This window comes from Ranitomeya variabilis, chromosome 3, assembly GCF_051348905.1.
Source record: "Ranitomeya variabilis isolate aRanVar5 chromosome 3, aRanVar5.hap1, whole genome shotgun sequence".
Classification (NCBI taxonomy): domain Eukaryota; kingdom Metazoa; phylum Chordata; class Amphibia; order Anura; family Dendrobatidae; genus Ranitomeya; species Ranitomeya variabilis.
Genome location: NC_135234.1, coordinates 787,677,372 through 787,699,415, shown reverse-complemented (window position 1 = coordinate 787,699,415; position 22,044 = coordinate 787,677,372). Strand labels below are relative to the sequence as shown.

General features: G+C 44.3%; 2 protein-coding genes across 2 annotated transcripts in view; both read left to right on the top strand.

Annotated features, from left to right (window-relative positions):
* Window positions 1-22,044, top strand: part of LOC143817865 (oocyte zinc finger protein XlCOF8.4-like) — a 251,108-nt gene that overhangs the window by 146,227 nt on the left and 82,837 nt on the right. The window contains exons 6-9 of the mRNA XM_077299328.1: window positions 7,192-7,283; window positions 7,366-7,441; window positions 7,531-7,607; window positions 10,473-10,581. Coding sequence (XP_077155443.1) covers window positions 7,192-7,283; window positions 7,366-7,441; window positions 7,531-7,607; window positions 10,473-10,581 — 354 coding nt within the window. The remainder of the gene's footprint in view (window positions 1-7,191; window positions 7,284-7,365; window positions 7,442-7,530; window positions 7,608-10,472; window positions 10,582-22,044) is intronic.
* LOC143817533 (uncharacterized) lies at window positions 167-1,382 on the top strand. Its single transcript, XM_077299023.1, has 3 exons — window positions 167-541; window positions 851-1,046; window positions 1,201-1,382. The coding sequence occupies exons 1-3, from the start codon at window positions 398-400 to the stop codon at window positions 1,365-1,367; spliced, it is 507 nt and encodes a 168-aa protein (XP_077155138.1). The 5' UTR covers window positions 167-397; the 3' UTR covers window positions 1,368-1,382.

The window sequence follows — 22,044 nt, the reverse complement described above, 5'->3', positions numbered from 1 at the left end:
GTCTTGTTGTAATTGTAAAGTATGGCGTTCATTAGTTTGCTATTTCATTGTGCCTTTTTTTTTCCTCTAAGGTTTTTTTTGGAAGTTTTTATATTTAAAAATTTGGACCTAGGTGTCTATTTTTGCTTAATTTTGTTTGGGGTCTATTCTTGCATTGTTTCTTCTATTGTATTCTCTTGCAATGTATGGCGTTGTGGTGTCGCTTTTTGAGTTTGCATTGTCCTATCAGTCAACAGTCAATTGTGGTTGTTTTAATGTTTTGGGCCTATTTTATTGTATGTGGCATTGTTACTTGGATGTGATTTTTTGCTCATTTTTTCATTGCAGAACAAACTTGCAAGAATGGCAAGTTCATCAGCATCTGGCCAATCGGCGCGGGGGAGTGCGGTGAGTAATTATGTCCAGTTGCTTACTATTCGCTGCCATTTGTAGCATTGACAATAATTTTTGTATACAATTTTTACAGGCTTCTTCAAGTGAGGGGGAAGGCACACAGCGGGAGCAGAGAGCTCGGGGCCAAGGTGTGGCGTCAGGCCGGCGAGTGAGTATATATATATTTTTTTTGAGTAGCATCCTGCTGTGAGGAACATTACATTTGAGTAGCATCCTGCTTTCACTAGGGATGTTTACTAAGCTTAATTACATATAGCTTTTCAGGGCAGCAAGTATTGGGGGAAGGTAACATAAAGTTGAACTCCCTGCACAAAAAAAATCCAAAATACAGGTGTAGAAACCATCAATATACATACATCAAATGGCAAAGGATAGGGCAAAGGTACATATCATGACAGGTGCTGGTGGTTGTTAATATTTGCATATTTGTAACCTTTTTGTTTTCTAATTTTTCTAGGTTTCACAACGGGACCAAGGAGACAGTATAGATGTGGACCTCCTGATCTCCAGCATCCAGGAGCGTGGCCCGTTGTGGGACAGCCGTGACCCCCGGCACATGGACCAGGTGGTGTTGAGGCGTTTGTGGGTAGAGGTGGCAAAGTCGCTGTGGGATGGCTTTGACAGCGCTTCAGCAAAGGACAAAGGCAACTTTCGTGAGTATTGCTGATACGCTGCTATGACCCATCTTGCCAGGATAAACACAACCGTGTGTGATGCGATCAACGCCTAAACTTTGCATCGCACATGGTTGTTTTATCCTTTTAAAATGCTAAATATGTAACCTTTTTTTTTTCTTTGCATTCACAGTTAAAAAGTTGAGGACCAGATGGCGATCCATGAAGGACCGTTTCAATAAGGGGCTCCGTACTGAGGAGGAGCAATCTCGTAGCGGTGCTGCTGTGGCCAAGTCGGTGCCCTATAAGTACAGCAGGGCACTACAGTTCCTAAGACCGATCCTTGGCTGCCGACAGTAAGTATTTTGTCCACATACCATATTGCACAGCCACATAGTACATTGCCCAGACACATAGCATATTGCACAGCCACATTGTACATTGCCCAGACACATAGCATATTGCACAGCCACATAGTACATTGCCCAGACACATAGCATATTGCACAGCCACATAGTACATTGCCCAGACACATAGCATATTGCACAGCCACATTGTACATTGCCCAGACACATAGCATATTGCACAGCCACATTGTACATTGCCCAGACACATAGCATATTACACAGCCACATAGTACATTGCCCAGACACATAGCATATTGCACAGCCACATTGTACATTGCCCAGACACATAGCATATTGCACAGCCACATAGTACATTGCCCAGACACATAGCATATTGCACAGCCACATAGTACATTGCCCAGACACATAGCATATTGCACAGCCACATTGTACATTGCCCAGACACATAGCATATTGCACAGCCACATAGTACATTGCCCAGCCACGTACATTGTGCATCCACATAGTATATTGCCAGGCCACTATATCGCAGCCACATAGTACACGTTCTAGCCACGTATCCACATAGTATATTTCCCAGGCACATAGTGTATTGGCCATCCATGTAGTCAGCGTAGCATATTGGCCATCCACGTAACTTTTTCCCTAGTGGAATGGTATATAGCCCATTAGTAATTTTTTTGGTTAAGCATGAGTCCTTGTAGTCCATGACAGGTTACGTTCTGAGTCAGGGTAGTTCTGATCGCAGGAATAATGATGACGTCTCGATCACATGATCCTAACGTCATGGCCGTTCCTGCGATCAGATCAGCAAAGTCACTGTGTTTTTTTTTTTTATTTTTTTTTTATTTTTATCTTGACTTTAAATGTTATACTATTTTTGCAGCATAGGCAGCGTCAAGAAAGATTTTTTGACAAAATTTTTTTTGTAACGATGACAGAGGTATGCGGTAAAAATGTTTTGGCAGCGGGAATGAACAGTCATTTTCTGCCGTAGGTATGTCCATGATTGTTATCGTCAGCCATAACGGTCAGCTGGCGATAACAATCAGCAATTTATTATAGGCCACACAGACTGAGAGACAGGGGATTGTAATGTATTGTTGTGTCATGTAATGTTAATTTTGTTACAGAAGTTGGCGTATGTGATAGGTTATTAATTGAAGACTAATTTTTTCCTAATCTTTTCACAGGACACACAGCAGCACCCTCGAGAGAGCTCGCCCCGCAGGAGCGGACCTTCATGAATCGCCATCTGACCCGTCACAGCCCTCCCACAGCGACAGCAGGCTTGCACCACCATCTGGAGAACCGGCAGCCGGTCCATCAGGTGTTCCCCTGCCCGAGGCCTCTGGCGCACCTTCGTTCGGGAATTCCCGACAGCGCCAGCGGGCCTCGGACAGGCCAGCCATGCCCGAATTTTTGCATTTGAGCACGGTTTTCCAGAACTGTTTCAAGGCGTTGAGCGATAAAATGGACACTCGTCTGTCCAATATCGACCGGCGCCTTGAAACTATGGAATCCGAGCTCTCGAGTCCGGCCAAACATTTTTTTAGTACCATTGGTAAGGGCATGGTGGAACACCTTACGCCGGAACTCCAGATTTCGGTGATGCAGGCCTGCAACACTGCCTACGTGAGGGCTCTGCAGCAGGCTCGGGTCATGCAGTCAGCGACACTGCCCGTAGTGCCGTCGCTGGCTAGCATGACTCCGACTCCTGCTGCAGAGCCACTCCAGCCACCCCACCGAGGTCCACGTGCCGAGCGACACCACCACAGGCACCATAGGATTGTGCCGCCGACTCCTGCTCCTGCCAGGCCCTCATCCTCCCGTAGCCGTCATTCTGGGGGAGCTGCCGCGGGAGAGGGAAAAAGAAGGAAGAGGACACACACGGAGGCTCTGGCTGCTCCAATACAGACACAGAGTACGCGTTGGGGCTCTAGCCGCAGCAGGAGCAGCCAGGGCCAACCAAGAAGCTGGCAAAGGCTTGTGTTGCCTCCTCCCTCCCCTACAGATGTGCCGGTTTCCCCAGTATACCCTGCGGAGGGTTTGGACCTTCCATCTAGTCTCCTGGACTCTGACTCAGCATCCTCTTCCTCTCCCCGTTCCCAACCACCAGAGACTTACCATTCACCGCTGGTAGCGGAGGTTGATACCCCCTAAGTTCCTTTCCCCTTTTTTTTTCTGTTTCCCCCCAATAAAAATTGTTTGTTTTAAAACTTTGTTCTTATTTTCCAGTATACTTCTCGGCAAGTCACGCCGTGCGCCGTCTACACATATTTTGTGCTTCAAACACCTCATATATGCAATGTCAGACACTATTTTTACAATTTTTTATTTGCCTTTTTTTGGGTGTCTCTCATTGCTGTATGAGGTGTTTACAAACACTAAAGTGTATTAGCTGTTTTCAAACACTAAGGGTATGTGTCCACGCTCAGGATTGCATCAGGATTTGGTCAGGATTTTACATCAGTATTTGTAAGCCAAAACCAGGAGTGGGTGATAAATACAGAAGTGGAGCATATGTTTCTATTCTACTTTTCCTCTAATTGTTCCACTCCTGGTTTTGGCTTACAAATACTGATGAAAAATCCTGACCAAATCCTGATGCAATCCTGAACGTGGACACATAACGGAAAGGTACCTTCACACTTAACAATGCTGCAGCGAAACAGACAATGATGCAGATCACTGCAGCATCGCTATTTGGTCGCTGGAGAGCTGTCTGTGTGACAGCTCTCCAGCGAACAACGATGCCGAGGTCCCCGGGTAACCAGGGTAAACATCAGGTTGCTAAGCGCAGGCCGCCGCGCTTCCGATGATTACCCTGGTTACCAGTGTTAAATGTAAATAAAACAACAGTACATATACTCACAATCGCGTCCCCCGGCGTCAGCTTCCCTGCACTGACTGAGTGACGGCCCTAACAGCAGAGCGGTCACATCACCGCTGTGCTGTGCATTCACTTTACGCCCGGCGCTCAGTCAGTGCAGGAAGCGGACGCCGGGGGACGCGGAGATGAGTATATGTACTGTTGTTTGTTTTACATTTAACACTGGTAACCAGGGTAAATATCAGGTTACTAAGCGCCGCCCTACGCTTAGTAACCCGATATTTACCCTGATTACCATTGTAAAACATCGCTGGTATCGTTGTTTTTGCTGTCAAACACAACGATACACGGCGATCTGACAAACAAATAAATATGTTATATGGTATGGTATAAATTTGTTCTTTGAAGCAGGGTAGAAAACTGAAGAAATTTTTTTTATTAAACAACAACATTTTAAAAACAAAGGGTTCCAATTTTTTAGATAAGGCACATTACATTTGTGAACTATAGGTAGATGTAAAAGTTGACATAACCAAACCAACCTAAACGGATTACATTTATTGCACATTTACTGGAGAATTAGTTTATTATTATATTACATTTTTAGCATAGTCACAGTAGAGGTATTTATTGGTGTAGTTAAAACCAGAATACAGTCCAACAGTAACTTACTACACCATTGTATCTTGCCATGACACACGGCCAACATCTGACACAAAATAGGCCGCAAAACGATCCCTCATCTGCGCAATTTCCACACTTGTCCTCAGAGGATGATCATGGTAATCGGGCAATGGGTTGGCTATGGGTTCATCGAGTTCCACATTCAGTCTCTCTTTGGCCATAATGTAATTGTGGAGAACCACACAAGCCTTCACCACCTCATCCACTGTTTCAATTTTAAGATTAATGGCGGACCCTAATATACGCCATTTGGAGACAAGGATGCCAAAGGCGCACTCCACAGTCCTTCTGGCCCTGGACAGTCTGTAATTGAACACCCTTTTGGTGTGGTCCAAGCCCCGACTGGAGTAGGGTTTCAATAGGTTGGCAGACATTTGGAATGCCTCATCCCCAACCACAACAAATGGCATCGCAGGGCCTTCGGTGTGGGGAAGAGGTCGTGGCTGTGGGAAATTAAAATTGTTGCCATATAATTTTTGGCCCATATCCGACTCTTTAAATGTGCGTGAGTCATTTGCACGGCCAAACGCACCAATGTCCACTGCGAGAAAACGGCAGTCCGCACCAGCAATTGCCATGAGCACAGTTGAAAAGTATTTTTTGTAATTGTAGAAAAGGGATCCACTTTTCGCAGGCTTGGTAATCCGAATGTGCTTTCCGTCCACTGCGCCAATACAGTTTGGAAAAGAACACACTTCCTCAAATTTCTGTGCGTTGGCCTCCCAGATTTCACTTGTAGGGACGGGTAAAAATTCCTCCCGGATATTATCCCACAAAGCGCGGCATATCTCAGCAATAATTCCGGAAAGAGTGGAGACTCCAATCCGGAATTGAAAATGAAGTGATCTCAAGGTCTCTCCGGTAGCCAGGAAACTGCCAAGAAGATAAATAAAGAAGTTACATTAAAGTACATTGCAATTTATAAAAGTACATTGACCATACCAAACCCCAAAAAAATTAAAAAAAAAGATAAACAAAGGGAAGAACATATCACAGTCATTCAAACAGCTACGTACCGTAGAGTCACCAGCAGCCGTTCCTCTGCGGAAATAGCTCTCCGGAGCTGCGTGTCCTGCCTGCTAATGGATCCTTCCACCCGACGCAGAAGATAGCGGAAGCTGTCCTGAGACATCCTGGTATATTCGAAATATTTCTCCAGGTTGTCATTCAGTTCGCCAAACAAGCAATGGTATGCTCCACGGCTCTCCCGGACTTCCACGATAGGGTGTATCCAAAAGCGGCCACGACTCCATCTCCGTTTTTCCCTTTCCCTTTGATGAAAACAGGCGACAGCATAGGCATTAGCCAAGGCAAATTCCATCTCCATATCCATGTAGATACTGTCCATGGGACGCTCCATCATGAATACCAGCAAAATGGGAGGAATTCATCTCTGCCAGGGTATATATACACAATTACATAACACCAACCCTCTTCTAGCCATTGGTGGTCCTTATCTAGTGTGTAGACCCTTTTTTTTTTTTTTGGTGATGAAGAATGACTCACTGTAGGAAAACGCATGCGTTGAAAAACGCAGCGTTTTCTGGTCAAAACGCAACTGCGTTTCCAAAAAACGCAGCGTTTTTCGACGCATGCGTTGAACGCATGCGTCGAAATACCATGCGTTGCTACTGCGTTTTTGATGCGTTGTGCGTTGCGGCGACGACGCTGCGGCGCACATCGCAAATGTGAACGTAGACTAAGTCCAAAAGATGAAGTAAGGGACAGAAGTTTGGAGGCTGTTGACTGAGGGGTATCAGTGGGGATATTGAAGTCACCCATGATGATGGTGGGAATGTCAGCAGAGAGAAAGTGAAGAAGTCAGGTGGAGAATTGGTCAATAAAGGCAGTGGCCGGGCCCGGAGGTCGGTATATGATGGCCACTTGGAGGTTTGAGGGAGAGTAGATGCGGACAGACTGGACTTCAAAAGAGGGGAGGATAAGGGAGGGTAGAGGTGGGATTGGGTTAAAGGTGCAGTTAGAAGAAAGGAGAAGACCCACTCCTCCACCGTGTCTGTTGCCGGGACGAGGGGTGTTGGTGAAGTGGAGGCCGCCATAACACAGCGCAGCAGGGGAGGTGGTGTCAGAGGGCGTTAGCCAAGTTTCTGTGAGGCCAAGGAAGGCAAGCTTGTGTGAGGGAGGTTATGAATCACATGAAGCTTATTGCAGATTGAGCGGGCATTCCGTATATATATATATATATATATATATATATATATATATATATATATATATATTGTGTGTGTTTTCATATATTTAAATATATTTTATACGAATTCAGTCACTATGTTTCCCACAGATGGATCCAGTAAGAGAAATCTCCTGGAGAGATGTCCGGCTCCTCTGTTTTCTCAGAATTACCCAGAGGAGAATGTCTCGGAGAATCATCAGGTAGATGTTGTTATCATCTCGCCTACAAACAACCATAAGTCACTGATTCGTGGCTCCTTTCACATTGTTCTTATATTTTTAGGACGATGATCTAATTTATTTTAAAGTTGAGCTCGTAGATGACGAAGAAGAGACTGATGTCATGGCCGAGCAGCAGTGTAAGGAAAGGGATGTTAATATCTGTTAGAGGGTCACTTACTATCCCCATCACCCCATTTAACATTTCTTTTGTATCTGTTTCCTACAGATGGACTTGGGGTAACAATTCCCACAGAGAGATATCCGGCTCCTCTGTGTTCCCAGGACTGTCTGGAGAGTCACCAGGTAAATGGGCCTGCTCTCATACAGTGGCTTGCGCAAGTATTGACACCCTTCTTGGCTTTTTACCTATTTTGTTACATTGCAACCTGTGCTTAAATATTTCTGTAATCTGATTTGTGTGTGATACATCAGCATTAAATATTCTGATTATCCCAATAAAGGCCTAGAACAAAGGCACTTCCATGTGCATACAATATATCAAAAAGAGAAACCGGAAGCTTAATTGCCAATAAAAACAGTCATATTTTATTAATTACAGACAACTATAAAAACATGTAAGGCACAGTATCACTTTATGGCCCTTTCTTTATTATGTATCCTTGGCGCTTAGTGTGTATTCTGTCCACTGTGACATATTATATCCACTCAGGATTTATTGTACCTCACCAATTTGCTGCCATATACATGGTTTTTATATGATGGGCTCTATGCATTGAATAGATAAACTATTGGGATCACTTGATGATTTACAGGTGCACCAACAAGTGTATGCAGACAGTATATTCTGTTACAGTATCTCCACTGGTTGTTATTGTATTTATTACATGTTTTTATATTTGTCTGTAATTCATAAAATATTACTGTTTTTATTGGCAATTAAGCTTCCGGTTTCTCTTTTTGATATATTAAATATTCTGAGTTGGTGAAGTGAGGAAAAAATATAGGCGAAAATTCAATTTATGGGATAAAATAAATAAAAATTGGCATGTGCATTTGTATTCACCCATTTTGCTATGAAGCCCTTAAAAATTTGTGCCGCAAGTAATTCCCTTCATAAGTCCCATGCTTAGTGACGGGACGTCCACCCGTGTGCAATCTAAGTGTCACATGTTGTCAGTATATTCACTTTACCTTTTCTGAAAGGCCACAGAGGCTGAAACACCACTTACAAGAGGCACCACTAACCTAACACCACCATGAGGACCAAGGAGATCTCCAAACACCACCATGAAGACCAAGGAGATCTCCACATAAGTCAGGAACAAAGATGTTGAGAACTACAAGTCAGGGTTGGGTTAAAAAAAAATAAAAAATATCCCAATCTCTGATGATCCCCCGGAGCACCATAAAATCCATTATCATCAAATTGAAAAAACATGGTACTACAACAAGCCTGCTAAGTGCCCACCAAAACACTCAGTCCGGACAAGGAGGGCATTAATCAGAGAGGAAGCACAGAGACCAAAGGTAACCCTGAAGAGCTGCAGAGTTCTCAAGCAGAGACTGGAGTATCCGTCCATACACCCAATCCAAAATTGAACTTTTTGGCCACCAAGTTAAATGCTATGTCTGAAGCCAAACTAACCCAACAGAGCTCATCACTCCAAGAATAGCATCCCCACAGTGAAACATTGTGGCAGCATCATGTTGTGGGGATATGTTTTGCCCGCAAGGACAGGGAAAATGGTCTGAGACAAGGGTAAGATGGATAGTGTGCAAAACAGGGATATTAGTGAGCAAAATCTGTTTCAGTCTGTCAGTGATTTGAGACTGGGACGAAGGTGAAGGTTTACCTTCCAACAAGACAATGACCCAAAGCATCCGCTAAAGCAACACTTGATTGGTTTAAAGGGAATCTGTCACCCCCCCGAGATGTTTTTAACCTATTAATATAGACATACGAGTGATACAATGTTAACAGTCATACCTGTATGCCTCATATCAACAGTATTCTTGTGGTGAAATCCTCTTTCACTCTGTTATGCTAATGAGTTCTTCCAGGCTCTGGGGCATGCGGTGCCTGAAAGAAAACTCTGCCTCCGGTCTTCACGATCACACCAGCCCCCTCCCATCAGCGTTACTGTGCTCTTTGACTTGTGTGGAGTCCCGTGCCTGCCCCCAACAATAGCGTGATTACACATAACTTTTCCACCCTTCTATGGGCAGTGGGTTCTTTGTTCTGTGCAGGCGTGTCACTGCTACTTCTGCGCCAGTGACGACTGGCTTGCACGGTGATAAGGTGCTCTCACCACTCCGCACTCCCAGTGAATGGCCACGACTGTTCAGAAGAAGCCACAATGCCCATACAAGTGTGGAAAAGTGATGTATAATCGCACTATTGCAGGACGCAGGTGCTGGATTCCGGGACCACCACTACATGTCACAGGGCAAAGTGATGCTGATGGGAGGGGGCTGGTATAATGAAGACCGAAGGCAAAGTTTTCTTGCAGGCACCCCACACCCCGAACTGATTACCACAACAAAAAAAAAAGATTTCTGTACAAGAATATTGCTAATATGATGAATAAAGCTATGACTGTTGTTACCAATGTATCACCTGTATGCCCATATAATAGGTTCAAAATGTCCCAGGACTGACAGATTCCCTTTAAGGGGAAGCGTGTCTGTGTTTTGGAGTGACCTAGTCAAAGCCAAGACCTTAATCTAATTCATAATATGTTTTTAGACTTGAAGATTGCGGTTCACCAGAGGAAACCATCTAATATGAAGGAGATGGAGCATTGTTGCCTTGACATGGGCAAATATCCCAGTGGTCAGATGTGGAAAGCTTATAGCGACCTATCCAAAGCGACTTGTAGCTGTAATTGGCACAAAAGGAGGCTCTACAAAGTACTGACTTTAGGAGTGTGAATAGTTATGCACACTGAAATTTTCAGTTATTTTGTCCAAGTTTGCTTCACAATAAAAAGATAACAAAATGGTCACAGTTGTCGGCATGTTCTTTACATGATGTGATGCAAACCTTCAACAAACAGTGAAATTCCAGGTTGAGAGATGGCAAAACATGAAAAATGCCAAGGTGGTGAATACATTGGCAAGCTACTGTACGTGCGCTCCAATATATGGGAGATTCTTCTGTTCTTGTTTCTGCCGTGTTGTACTGAATTGTTATATATGTTACATCAGGATGGAGGTGTGACTGATATTAAGCTGCAGGATGAAGAAGAGCGGATAATGAACGATCAGCCATATATGAGTAACTTGAAGGAGAAGATTCCACAAGACGATACTACAGGTGTGTAATAATGACTATACATAGTGATATCACAGGGTGTAATAAGGACTATAGACAGTGATATCACAGGTGTGTAATAATGACTATACACCGTGATATCACAGGGGTGTAATAATGAATATACACAGTGATATCACAGGGTGTAATCTAATATATAAAGCTGAATGTGTGTGTGTGTGTGTGTGTGTATGTGTGTATGTCCGGGATTGGCATCTGCACCGTCGCAGCTACAGCCACAAAATTTCTCTATCCCCCATGACGGCACCACGGACAGAGGGGATCCGCCCACCAAGGACAGGAAACCTACAGATAAAAAGGCGATACTTTTCTCCCGCATCAGTTTGGTTTCCTGTCCTTGATGGGAGACCTACAGAAGACATACCTCGTCGCGGGAATTCCGGGCCCAATCGGTCCGACTTAGACAGCGGAAGTCCCCCTGTCTCGGCTGATGTGGTGTCCCGAGGCGCCACCGCTGGGGTCGGGGGCCTCTAGGGTGTGCGGAGAGAGGCGGCAAGGAGGATCGCGGCCGACTCTCTCTGTAAGAAAAAGTAATGCAGCAGCATCCCGGGTGGGTCCCTCTGAGGAGCAGGAGGCAACGCTAGTGCGGCCTCCCAGCGTTAGTCTGCACGGCTGGGGCGCCCGGGGGTTCCGGGAAACCAGCGCTACGCGCGGCAAAGCGCGGTGCCATCTTGTGGGCGGTCCTGTCGGAATTCTATTCTTGGCGGCATTGCGCATGCGCTGGAATTCGGGCGCGATCCGGCGCAATGCATGTCTGGGAAAACCAGACACCGCTCATGCGCCGGCGTTTTAAACAGCACAAATGCCGGGAACAAGCGGCCACTATATAAGGGAAGCAGCCCAGGTCAAAATGCTTCCTATGGAGCTCGACCAGCGTTCCCCTGCCACCATAAGCAACCTGGAGGGATCTCCCCTATCTAGATCTACACCGCAGCCGCCGTCGCAACAGCAGCAGCAGCAAAAACGCAGGCCTCAAAAAGGACACCAGGATACAACCGGTAAACGACGTTCAGGATCAATGCACAGCAAGGAGTGCAGCGCAGCATCCCATATTAAGGATAAACCTACACCAGATCCCCAGCCGGTACTTATGGGTCCTTCAGGTGGTGAGTGATCTTCGTGAATGTTAGGAATTAATGAGGGCCTATATTTGTCTCTTTTCCCTGGGGGAAGAAAAGCTCTTGTAAATCCAAACATAAAGTATGTGCCCTCTGAAGGGAGGATCTCCCCCACACCTGGGAGAAGAGACTATGTAGCTCATGGATCCAGCAGACAGTATGCGAAGGGCTTCCCGGGTTCGCCACAGACCTCAGAACCCTGATAAAAAAACAGGTGGAAGATACCTTTAAAACCTTACAGGGGGGAAAAAAACGGCGAAAGATCAGGCACAGATCCCCTACACCAGAATCCAATGACTCAGCTAGTGAAGAAGGGGACTCAGATACTTCTAGTTCTTCCACCACCTCATCTTCTTCATCTTCCACCTTTGGTCGTAGCTGCTTTCCCATAGAAGAAACTGATAGTCGTATTAAAGCAGTAAGAAACACTATGGGGTTAACCGACCCTCATCCAAAAAAGTCAGTACAGGACATCATGTTTGGGTGTCTTGAGCAAAAGAGAAGAAGGGCCTTTCCGCTTAACGAAAAAATCCAGGCCCTGATTAAAAAAGAGTGGAAAAAACCCATAAGAAAAGCTCTGCTCACACCAAAAAGGAAGTACCCCTTTGATGACCAATCCTGCTCTTTCTGGGAGAAAGCTCCCAAGCTAGATGTTCCCATGGATAAAAACGCAGACGCATTCCTAAAAAGCTCATGGGAGGCAGCTGGGGGAGGATTAAAACCAGCAGTGGCCGCTGCATGCACATCACGTTCACTAATGGTCTGGCTTGACCAACTTGAAAGTGACATTAAAAATAGACCATCTCGACACTCCATCCTAAATACCTTACCAGTAATGCGGGGGGCCGCCGCTTTTCTAGCAGATGCGTCTGCAGACTCAATCAGACAAGCAGCTAGATCGGCGGTTTTCTCTAATGCGGCTAGGCGGGCTCTCTGGCTATAGTGTTGGCCAGGGGATCTTCAAACAAAATCCAAGCTGTGTACCATCCCCTGTGAAGGGGAATTTTTATTCGGGCCCACTCTAGATGACATCCTGGATAAGGCAGGGGATAAGAAGAAGAAATCATTTCCCACCCTCGCTTACCCCTTCTACAGGAGGCCCTTTCGGAACAAGAGGTTTATCCGTAGGAAGCAGGGGAAGAACCAGGATAGGTGGGAAGATAAGAAAAATAAAAACAAGGGGTTCCTGTTTTTAACAAAAGCCCTACCGACAACAAAAAACCCGCCCAATGAACTTTTGCCCCAGGTCGAGGGAAGACTATCTTTGTTTTTCCCAGCCTGGGAAAAAATTACCAACAGTCCATGGATATTGGTCATAGTCAAATCAGGACTGAAACTGCGTTTCCACAAAATTCCTCACCCCTCTTACATGACAACATCTTTCAGGTCTTCGAAAGAGGAACAACTCATGCTAGAGCAGGAAATAATGACGCTAGCAGACAAAGCTGTTCTTCTGGAAGTTCCCCCCCAAGAAGGAGGGAAAGGATTCTATTCCCCCTTCTTCCTGAGGAAAAAACCAGATGGGTCCTACAGGACTATTATAAATCTGAAAAACCTAAACAAGTACCTAAATGTACAGTCTTTCAAGATGTAAACAGTAAAAACATCAATAAAAGTGTTCCCACTTTGTTTTATGGCAGTTCTAGACTAGAAGGATGCATATTACCACGTCCCTATTCACAAAGACCACCAAAAATTCCTCACAATTGCGGTCCACATCGGGGGGTGTTAAGACATTTCCAATTTTCTGCCCTCCCATTCGGGCTAGCCATAGCGCTTCGCGTTTTTACCAAGCTGATGGCGGAAGTGATGGCTCACCTAAGGGAGCAGGACACCTTAATAGTGCTGTATCTCGACGATCTCCTGGTAATCGGCAACTCCCAACAACATTGCGAGAGACAGCTAAAAGAGACTATGCAGTCTCTAGAGAACCTGGGCTGGCTGGTAAACCTGGCAAAGTCCAAGTTAATACCATGCCAAGTCCAGGAATATCTTGGCGTCACATTGGACTCCGTCATGCAAGATTGCCGCCTGCCTTGCGAGAAAGTGCAAAAAATGATCAGCTTAGTCTCCAGAATGAGGGATCTCCCCTCCATATCCCTGCGTCAAGCATTGTCCCTCCTGGGGTCTATGACGGCTTGCATCCCTGCAGTTCAATGGGCTCAACTCCATTCGAGGGATCTTCAATGGCAAATTTTGTCAGAAAAAGTTTCTCTAGGAGGAAATTTAGAAAATCGGTTCAGTTTATCACCAAACACAATACTCTCCCTAGATTGGTGGACGTCATGGGACAATCTGTCATGTGGAGTCCCCTGGGTAACCCCGGTCTCAAAAATAGTGACCACAGATGCAAGTCCCAGCGGGTGGGGGGCCCACCTAGACGATCTCATAGCTCAGGGGGTCTGGTCAGACAGCTTAAAGGGTGTATCTTCCAACATGAAGGAACTTCTTGCAGTCAAGTTCGCCCTCTTAGAATTCATAAATTCCCTTCACTCCCAGCACGTCAGAGTCATGTCAGACAACAGAGTGGTGGTAGCATATCTGAATCATCAGGGGGGTACCCGTTCCCGTCCTCTAATGAAAGTGACTAAATAAATCTTCCAAGTAATAAAAAAACTCTGGCACACGAGAATATAACAGATGAAAAATGTATTTGAAAGTCAATTCAAAGGGTCAGACTCAAGTAAATAAAGAAAAAATATTTTTGAAGATTCTTACAGACACATATTAAATTCAACGTTTCGGCTATTTAGCCTTTTTCAGGAAATGTCTGTTATTTGTATTTGCTCCATATAAGTCTCAACTGGATGATATAAACGTGGAGGTTGAAAAGAACTTGGATTATGTAAATTCCAATTTTTCAAAGAAAAAATAGTCCCTGTGGGTTCTGATACTGAAGATGTTGCAATGGGTAGTTTAGAGAAGTGGGCCTTCAGTCTTACATTTCTAAAGAACCGCTCTAGCTCCTGATCGAGCTGGAAGACAGTATGAGGAGATATTGTAGACAATGTTAGAGGAGGTGTCAATACCTGTGATCTTGTAGTCATCCTGGGTTGGTTTTGCCTTTCCCCTTCCGAAATGACAGTGTTACAAAAAGGACTTACGTTTTGTCCAGTACCAAGTTTTAATTCCTTCCAGCTCGATCAGGAGCTAGAGCGGTTCTTTAGAAATGTAAGACTGACGGCCCACTTCTCTAAACTACCCATTGCAACATCTTCAGTATCAGAACCCACAGGGACTATTTTTTCTTTGAAAAATTGGAATTTACGTAATCCAAGTTCTTTTCAACCTCCACGTTTATATCATCCAGTTGAGACTTATATGGAGCAAATACAAATAACAGACATTTCTTGAAAAAGGCTAAATGGCCAAAACGTTGAATTTAATATGTGTCTGTAAGAATCTTCAAAAATATTTTTTCTTTATTTACTTGAGCCCGACCCTTTGAATTGACTTTGAAATAAATATTTCATCGGTTATATTCTCTTGTGTGCCGGAGTTTTTCTATTACTTGGATTCAATTTTCTCCAGAGCACCACCTAGCAGTGAAGCACCCCCAAAATCTTATTTTTACATCAATCTTCCAGATAGCAAAAAAAAACCTTCAGTCCTTGACAGGCCTTCACATAAAAGGAGCAGACAATCACAGAGCGGAATTCCTGAGTCGGTCCCGCCCAAAACAAGGGGAATGGGAACTAAATCAGGCTATATTCAACCAGATCTCGGAAAGGTGGGGAGCACCTCATATAGACCTCTTTGCAAACTATCTGAACAAAAAGGTAGACACATTTTGCTCCATAACTCCTCGGGGGAACCCAGTAGCATTGGATGCATTCCTGATTCCCTGGGACCACCAACTAGCTTATGCTTTTCCCCCACTAGTTCTAATTCCAGCAGTCCTGAGAAAAATTCGGGAGGATGGAGCTCGTGTAATACTGATAGCTCCATTTTGGCTGAAAAGGCCATGGTTTGCATGGATGAGGAGGATCTCCGTCTCCATCCCCTGAATACTTCCGGATATTCCAGATCTCCTCATCCAGGGACCAGTACAACACCCACAGGTTGCAAATTTACACTTGACACCCTGGAATTTGAAAGGGGGCTATTAGAACACAGAGGGTTTTCATCAGGGCTAATATCTACCCTACTACAACGTAGAAAGCCCGTAACAACTAAACAATATGGGAAAATCTGGAAAAAATTCCTTTCATCCTCAGGCGCCACAATAAGTGAAGAAATTCCCCTGAATGCTATTCTGGAGTTCCTACAAAAGGGGTTAGAAAGGGGTCTGTCCACGAGCACCCTAAAAGTACATAGCAGCTTTGGGGGCGCTGTTTAACTACGACTTGGCAGGGAACCCTTGGGTTTCCAGGTTTGTCAGAGCAGCAGGGAGGTCAAGACCTCTGGCATCGCGCAGTACCCCTCAGTGGGATCTAAATCTAGTCCTTACGGCCCTGACTAAACCTCCCTTCGAACCCTTAGCAGATATCCCATTAAAGACCTTATCTCTTAAAACTTCACTATTGGTCGCCCTCACGTCAGCACGTAGGGTTAGTGACATACAAGCTTTATCTGTCAACCCTCCTTTCACTCAAATCCTGGACGACAGGATAGTCCTCAAAACTGATCCAGCCTACCTCCCAAAAGTAGCTTCCCGATTCCATAGAGCACAGGAGATATCCCTTCCCTCCTTTTGCCCTAACCCCAAAAACGAGCAGGAAGAATCCTAACACATATTGGACGTTAGGAGATGCTTGATACACTATATGGAAGCCACTAGGGAGTGTAGGGAGGATGGATCTCTTTTTATCTGTTTCCAGGGTCCCCGAAAGGGGAAGAAAGCATCAAAAAGCACCATAGCAAGATGGATCAGAGATGCCATCAGCCTATCGTACTCATCAAGTGGGGTACCAATTCTGGTAGAAATCAGAGCACACTCAACGAGAGCCGTAGCGACCACCTGGGCGGAGAGGGCCGGTGCTTCAATTGATCAGATATGTAGAGCTGCTACCTGGTCTTCACCCTCAACATTCTATAAGCACTATAGATTGGACCTTATCTCTTCCTCAGATCTCGCCTTCGGGAAAAGGGTTCTGGAAGCTGTGGTCCCTCCCTTAATGTACAATCTCTGCAATTCTCTCCGTGGTGCCATCATGGGGGACAGAGAAAATCGTAGTTACTTACCGATAACGGTATTTCTCTGAGCCCATGACGGCACTCGTACATTCCCTCCCTTCACATAAGAGTGCGCACATTGATAGAATGTACCTATGCTAAATACCTAAGTAAATAGTCACGCGGTATCTCGGTTAAAGTCTTCAAGTAACGTTGATTTAGATTCTGTTTAACTTAAGCTCCCATCATGCTCTGTAAACAACTGATGCGGGAGAGAGGTACCGCCTTTTTATCTGTAGGTTTCCTGTCCTTGGTGGGCGGATCCCCTTTCTCCGTGGTGCCGTCTTGGGCTCAGAGAAATACCGTTATCGGTAAGTAACTACGATTTTTGCACAGTCACACGTCTGGACCCCGAGAGCGTCATAGACTATGTTGTGAGGCGAAATTTTAACCCGTGCTTTCCAATTCACCAAACAATTTTGCCCCTATCTACATAATGGGGAAAAAGTGAAAGGAAAAGTGTTAGAGGCAAATTGACAGCTGCCAGATGTGAACAAGGGGGACTTAAAGAATGAGAGCGATGGCGCCAAAGAGTATATACTGTACAGTTGCTAAGGTGGGGCCCCAACATGGGATACTCACCACACACGGGTGGGATACTCACCACACACATCAAACTCGCCCTAAAACACACACAAGTCTGGTATTATCCTTCAAAAATAAAAATCTGATTAATAAGCAGACAATCTACAAGAGCAACAAATGTACCATATAGGAAATCCGGCAGCTGTCAGTGACATGACCTGTCTATTATGTGTATGTGTGAGCTAATATATACTGCCAGGGGGGGAGGGCGTCCTGTTGGCTGGGGATTTATCAGGCTGCCAATTTAGCTTACAAATATTGAGGTAAAAATACTGACAAAATAACGTGTGATCGAGGCCTAATACAGGAGGAGATGACATACAGGTATATGCTTTATACAGGAGGAGATGACACACGTATATACTATATACAGGAGAGATGACACACAGGTATATACTATATATAGGAGGGGATGACATACAGGTATATACTGTATACAGGAGGAGATGACACACAGGTATATACTATATAAAAGAGGAGATGACACATAGGTATATAGAGGAGGAGATGACATACAGCAGGTATATACTATATACAGAAGAGATGACATACAGGTATATACTATATACAGGAGGAGATGACATACAGGTATATACAATATAGAGGAGGAGATGACATACAGCAGGTATATACAATTTACAGGGGAGATGACAGACAGGTATATACTATATATAGGGGAGATGACATACAGGTATATACTATATACAGGAGATGACATACAGGTGTATACTATATATAAGGGAGGTGACAAACGTATATACTGAGGGGAAAATGAGAGGTGTGAGGTGAAAATGAAAAGGTGTGAGTGCAAAATGAGAAGAGTGAGGGAAAATAGTGGAGTGATTGGAAAATGAAAGATGTGAGGTCGAAATGACAAGTGTTAGGGGGGAATGAGAGGAGTGAGGGGGAAAATGAGAGATGTGAGGAGGAAAATGAGAGGCGTGATGGGAAAATAAGAGAAGTGAGGTGCTATAACTAACCACAGATATTTACTATGCCCAGGCAACGCCGGGCTTGTCAGCTAGTCTAATATATAAAGCTGAATGTGTGTGTGTATGTATGTATGTCCGGGATTGACATCTGCACCGTCGCAGCTACAGCCACAAAATTTTGCACAGTCACACGTCTGGACCCCAAGAGTGTCATAGGCTATGTTGTGAGGCGAAATTTTAACCCGCGCTGTCCAATTTGCCAAACAATTTTGCCCCTATCTACATAATCGGGAAAAAGTGAAAGGAAAAGTGTTGGAGGCAAATTGACAGCTGCCAGATGTGAACAAGGAGGACTTAAAGAATGAGAGAGCTGGCGCCAAAGAGTATATACCGTACAGTTGCTAAGGTGGGGCCCCGACATGGGATACTCACCACAAACGGGGATATGAACTCACACACAAAATGCGCCACACACTACCACGTGCTTGAACACATATACCACCCTCAGCACACATTTCACCACACATACACCAACCTCGCCACATAAAAGTCGAAACACAAAAGTCACCGCTCAAAACTCGCCACGCGCAAAATTCGCCACATGCAAAACTCGCCACATGCAAAACTAGGCTCACGCAAAACTCGCCACACGTGCAAAACTCACCTCATGGAAAACTCGCCACACGCTAAACTTGCACATGCTGAAAAATTGCCACATGCACAAAAGTTGCAACACATGCAAAGGTTGCCTCACACAAAACTTGCACATACTCAAAACGCACCACACATAAAACTCGCCACGTGCAAAACTCGCCATGCGCAAAACTTGCTGCACACAACTTGCTACATTAACCTGTCACATGCAACTCGACACACAAAAAGTTGCTACACGCATGTCACCACACAAAACTCATCTCACAAAAGTCGCTACATGCATGTCACCACAATCAACTCAACACACACAATTTGACACATGAAACTCGCCCTAAAACACACACAAGTCTGGTATTATCCTTCAAAAATAAAAATCTGATTAATAAGCAGACAAACTACAAGATCAACAAATGTACCATACAGGAAATCCGGCAGCTGTCAGTCACATGACCTGTTTATGTGTATGTGTGAGCTAATATATACTGCCAGGGGGGGGCTTCTTGTTGGCTGGGGATTTATCAGGATGCTAATTTAGCTTACAAATACTGAGGTAAAAATACTGACCAAATAACGTGTGAACGCAGTCTAATACAGGAGGAGATGACATACAGGTATATACTATATACAGGAGCAGATAACACACAGGTATATACTACATACAGGAGGAGATGACATACAGGTATATACTATATACAGGAGATGACATACAGGTGTATACTATATTAGCTGAAGAGCCTGGCGTTGCCTGGGCATAGTAAATATCTGTGGTTAGTTATAGCACCTCACTTCTCTTATTTTGCCATCACCCCTCTCATTTAGCACCTCACTTCTCTTATTTTCTCCCTCACACCTCTCATTTTCCCCCTCACTCTTATTTTCCCCCTCACTCCTCTCATTCCCCCCTAACACTTGTCATTTCGACCTCACATGTCATTTTCCAAACACTCCACTATTTTCCCTCACACCTCTCATTTTGCGCTCACACATTTTCATTTTCACCTCACACCTCTCATTTTCACCTCACACCCCTCATTTTCCCATCAGTATATACATGTTTGTCATCTCCCTTATATATAGTATACACCTGTATGTCATCTCCTGTATATAGTATATACCTGTATGTCATCTCACCTGTATATAGTATATACCTGCTGTATGTCATCTCCTCCTGTATATTTTATATACCTATGTGTCATCTCCTCGTGTATATAGTATATACCTGTATGTCATCTCTTCTGTATATAGTATATACCTGTATGTCATCTCCTCCTATATATAGTTTATACCTGTATGTCAACTTCTGTATATAGTATATACCTGTATGTCATCTCCCCTGTATGTAGTATAAACCTGCTGTATGTCATCTCCTCCTGTATATACCTATGTGGCATCTCCTCTTTTATATAGTATATACCTGTATGTCATCTCCTCCTGTATATAGTATATACGTGTGTCATATTCTCCTGTATATAGTAAATACCAGTATGTTATATCCTCCTATATAGTATATACCTGTATGTCATCTCCTCCTGTATATAGTATATATTTATGTGTCATCTCCCCTGCATATAGTATGTACCTGTATGTCATCTCCTCCTGTATATAGTGTATACCTGTGTGTCATCTCCTCCTGTATATAGTATATACCTGTATGTCATCTCCTATATATAGTACTAGCTGAAGAGCCCGGCATTGCCTGGGCATAGTAAATATCTGTGCTTAGTTATAGCACCTCACTTCTCTTATTTTCCCATCACGCCTCTCATTTAGGACCTCACATCTTTCATTTTCCCCCTCACATCTCATTTTCTCCCTCACACCTCTCATTTTCCCCCTCACTCCTCTCATTCCCCCTCACTCCTCTCATTCCCCCCTAACACTTGTCATTTTAACCTCACATATGTAATTTTCCGATCACTCCACTATTTTCCCTCACTCCTCTCATTTCGTATTCACACCTTTTCAGTTTCACCTCACACCTCTCATTTTCCCCTCAGTATATACATGTTTGTCATCTCCCTTATATATAGTATACACCTGTATGTCATCTCCTGTATATAGTACATACCTGTATGTCATCTCCTCTGTATATAGTATATACCTGTATGTCATCTCCCCTGTAAATAGTATTGTAATAATTATAGGGGATAACTCAGGAGACTCTTTGCGTGGAACAAGACAACTACAGGACACAGTTTTATGAGTGGTAAAGTCTATATTATCACACGGTGATTCAGACAGGTGCAGAGAGAAACTCAAGTCCACAACACTTGGTGCAAATAATAAACGCAGCTTAGCAGTCTATAGGAAACTTCAGAGGAAAATGCAATCAAGCAGAAAGTCTATGAAGCACAGTTATTCTTGAGGATACTTGACACGAATAAGTCCTTGTCTTAGTCCAGGCACAGATAGATATGCTTATTAGGCAGTTCAAATCATATCGTAGCTCAACCAGGGAGGCCTGGTTAATAGTCTCAGGTTATTGCAAAGCAGCAACAACTTACATGACCAGCAAATGGAGATGGAAGTAAACACGAACAGCAGGTGAAGGAGGATTACTGGAAACTTGTGTATGCTACTGGAAACTTGTGTATGCAGCAGGAACTCAGAGCAGAGTAGCAGGATCACCACACAGGTTCACAGGAGCAGGTGTATAGCCAGGGAGTAATCAGAGGTCAGGAGCTGGATGCAAGGCAGAATACTCTAGCACAGGCTGAAGGCTGGGGTGGAGTTTTATTGCAGGAGACACAGTGCACATGAGACCAAAGACGCCATCTTGGAAAAGGGCAGTAATGCACAAAAGGTAAAAAATGTTCAGAGTCCTGACAAGTATATACCTGCTGTATGTCATCTCCTCCTGTGTATTGTATATCTCTTTGTGTAATCTCCTCTTTTATATAGTATATACCTGTCAGGACTCTGAACATTTTTCGTTCAGAGATCGACGTATCTACGTCCCTGAGGTCGTCCGTCTGCAGATC

Coding starts and splice junctions, on each gene's coding strand:
- LOC143817533 (XM_077299023.1), top strand. CDS start 398: ATGTCCAGTTGCTTACTATTCGCTGCCATTTGTAGCATTGACAATAAT. Junction 542..850: donor GTGTGGCGTCAGGCCGGCGA/GTGAGTATATAT, acceptor TAATTTTTCTAG/GTTTCACAACGGGACCAAGG. Junction 1,047..1,200: donor AAAGGACAAAGGCAACTTTC/GTGAGTATTGCT, acceptor TTGCATTCACAG/TTAAAAAGTTGAGGACCAGA.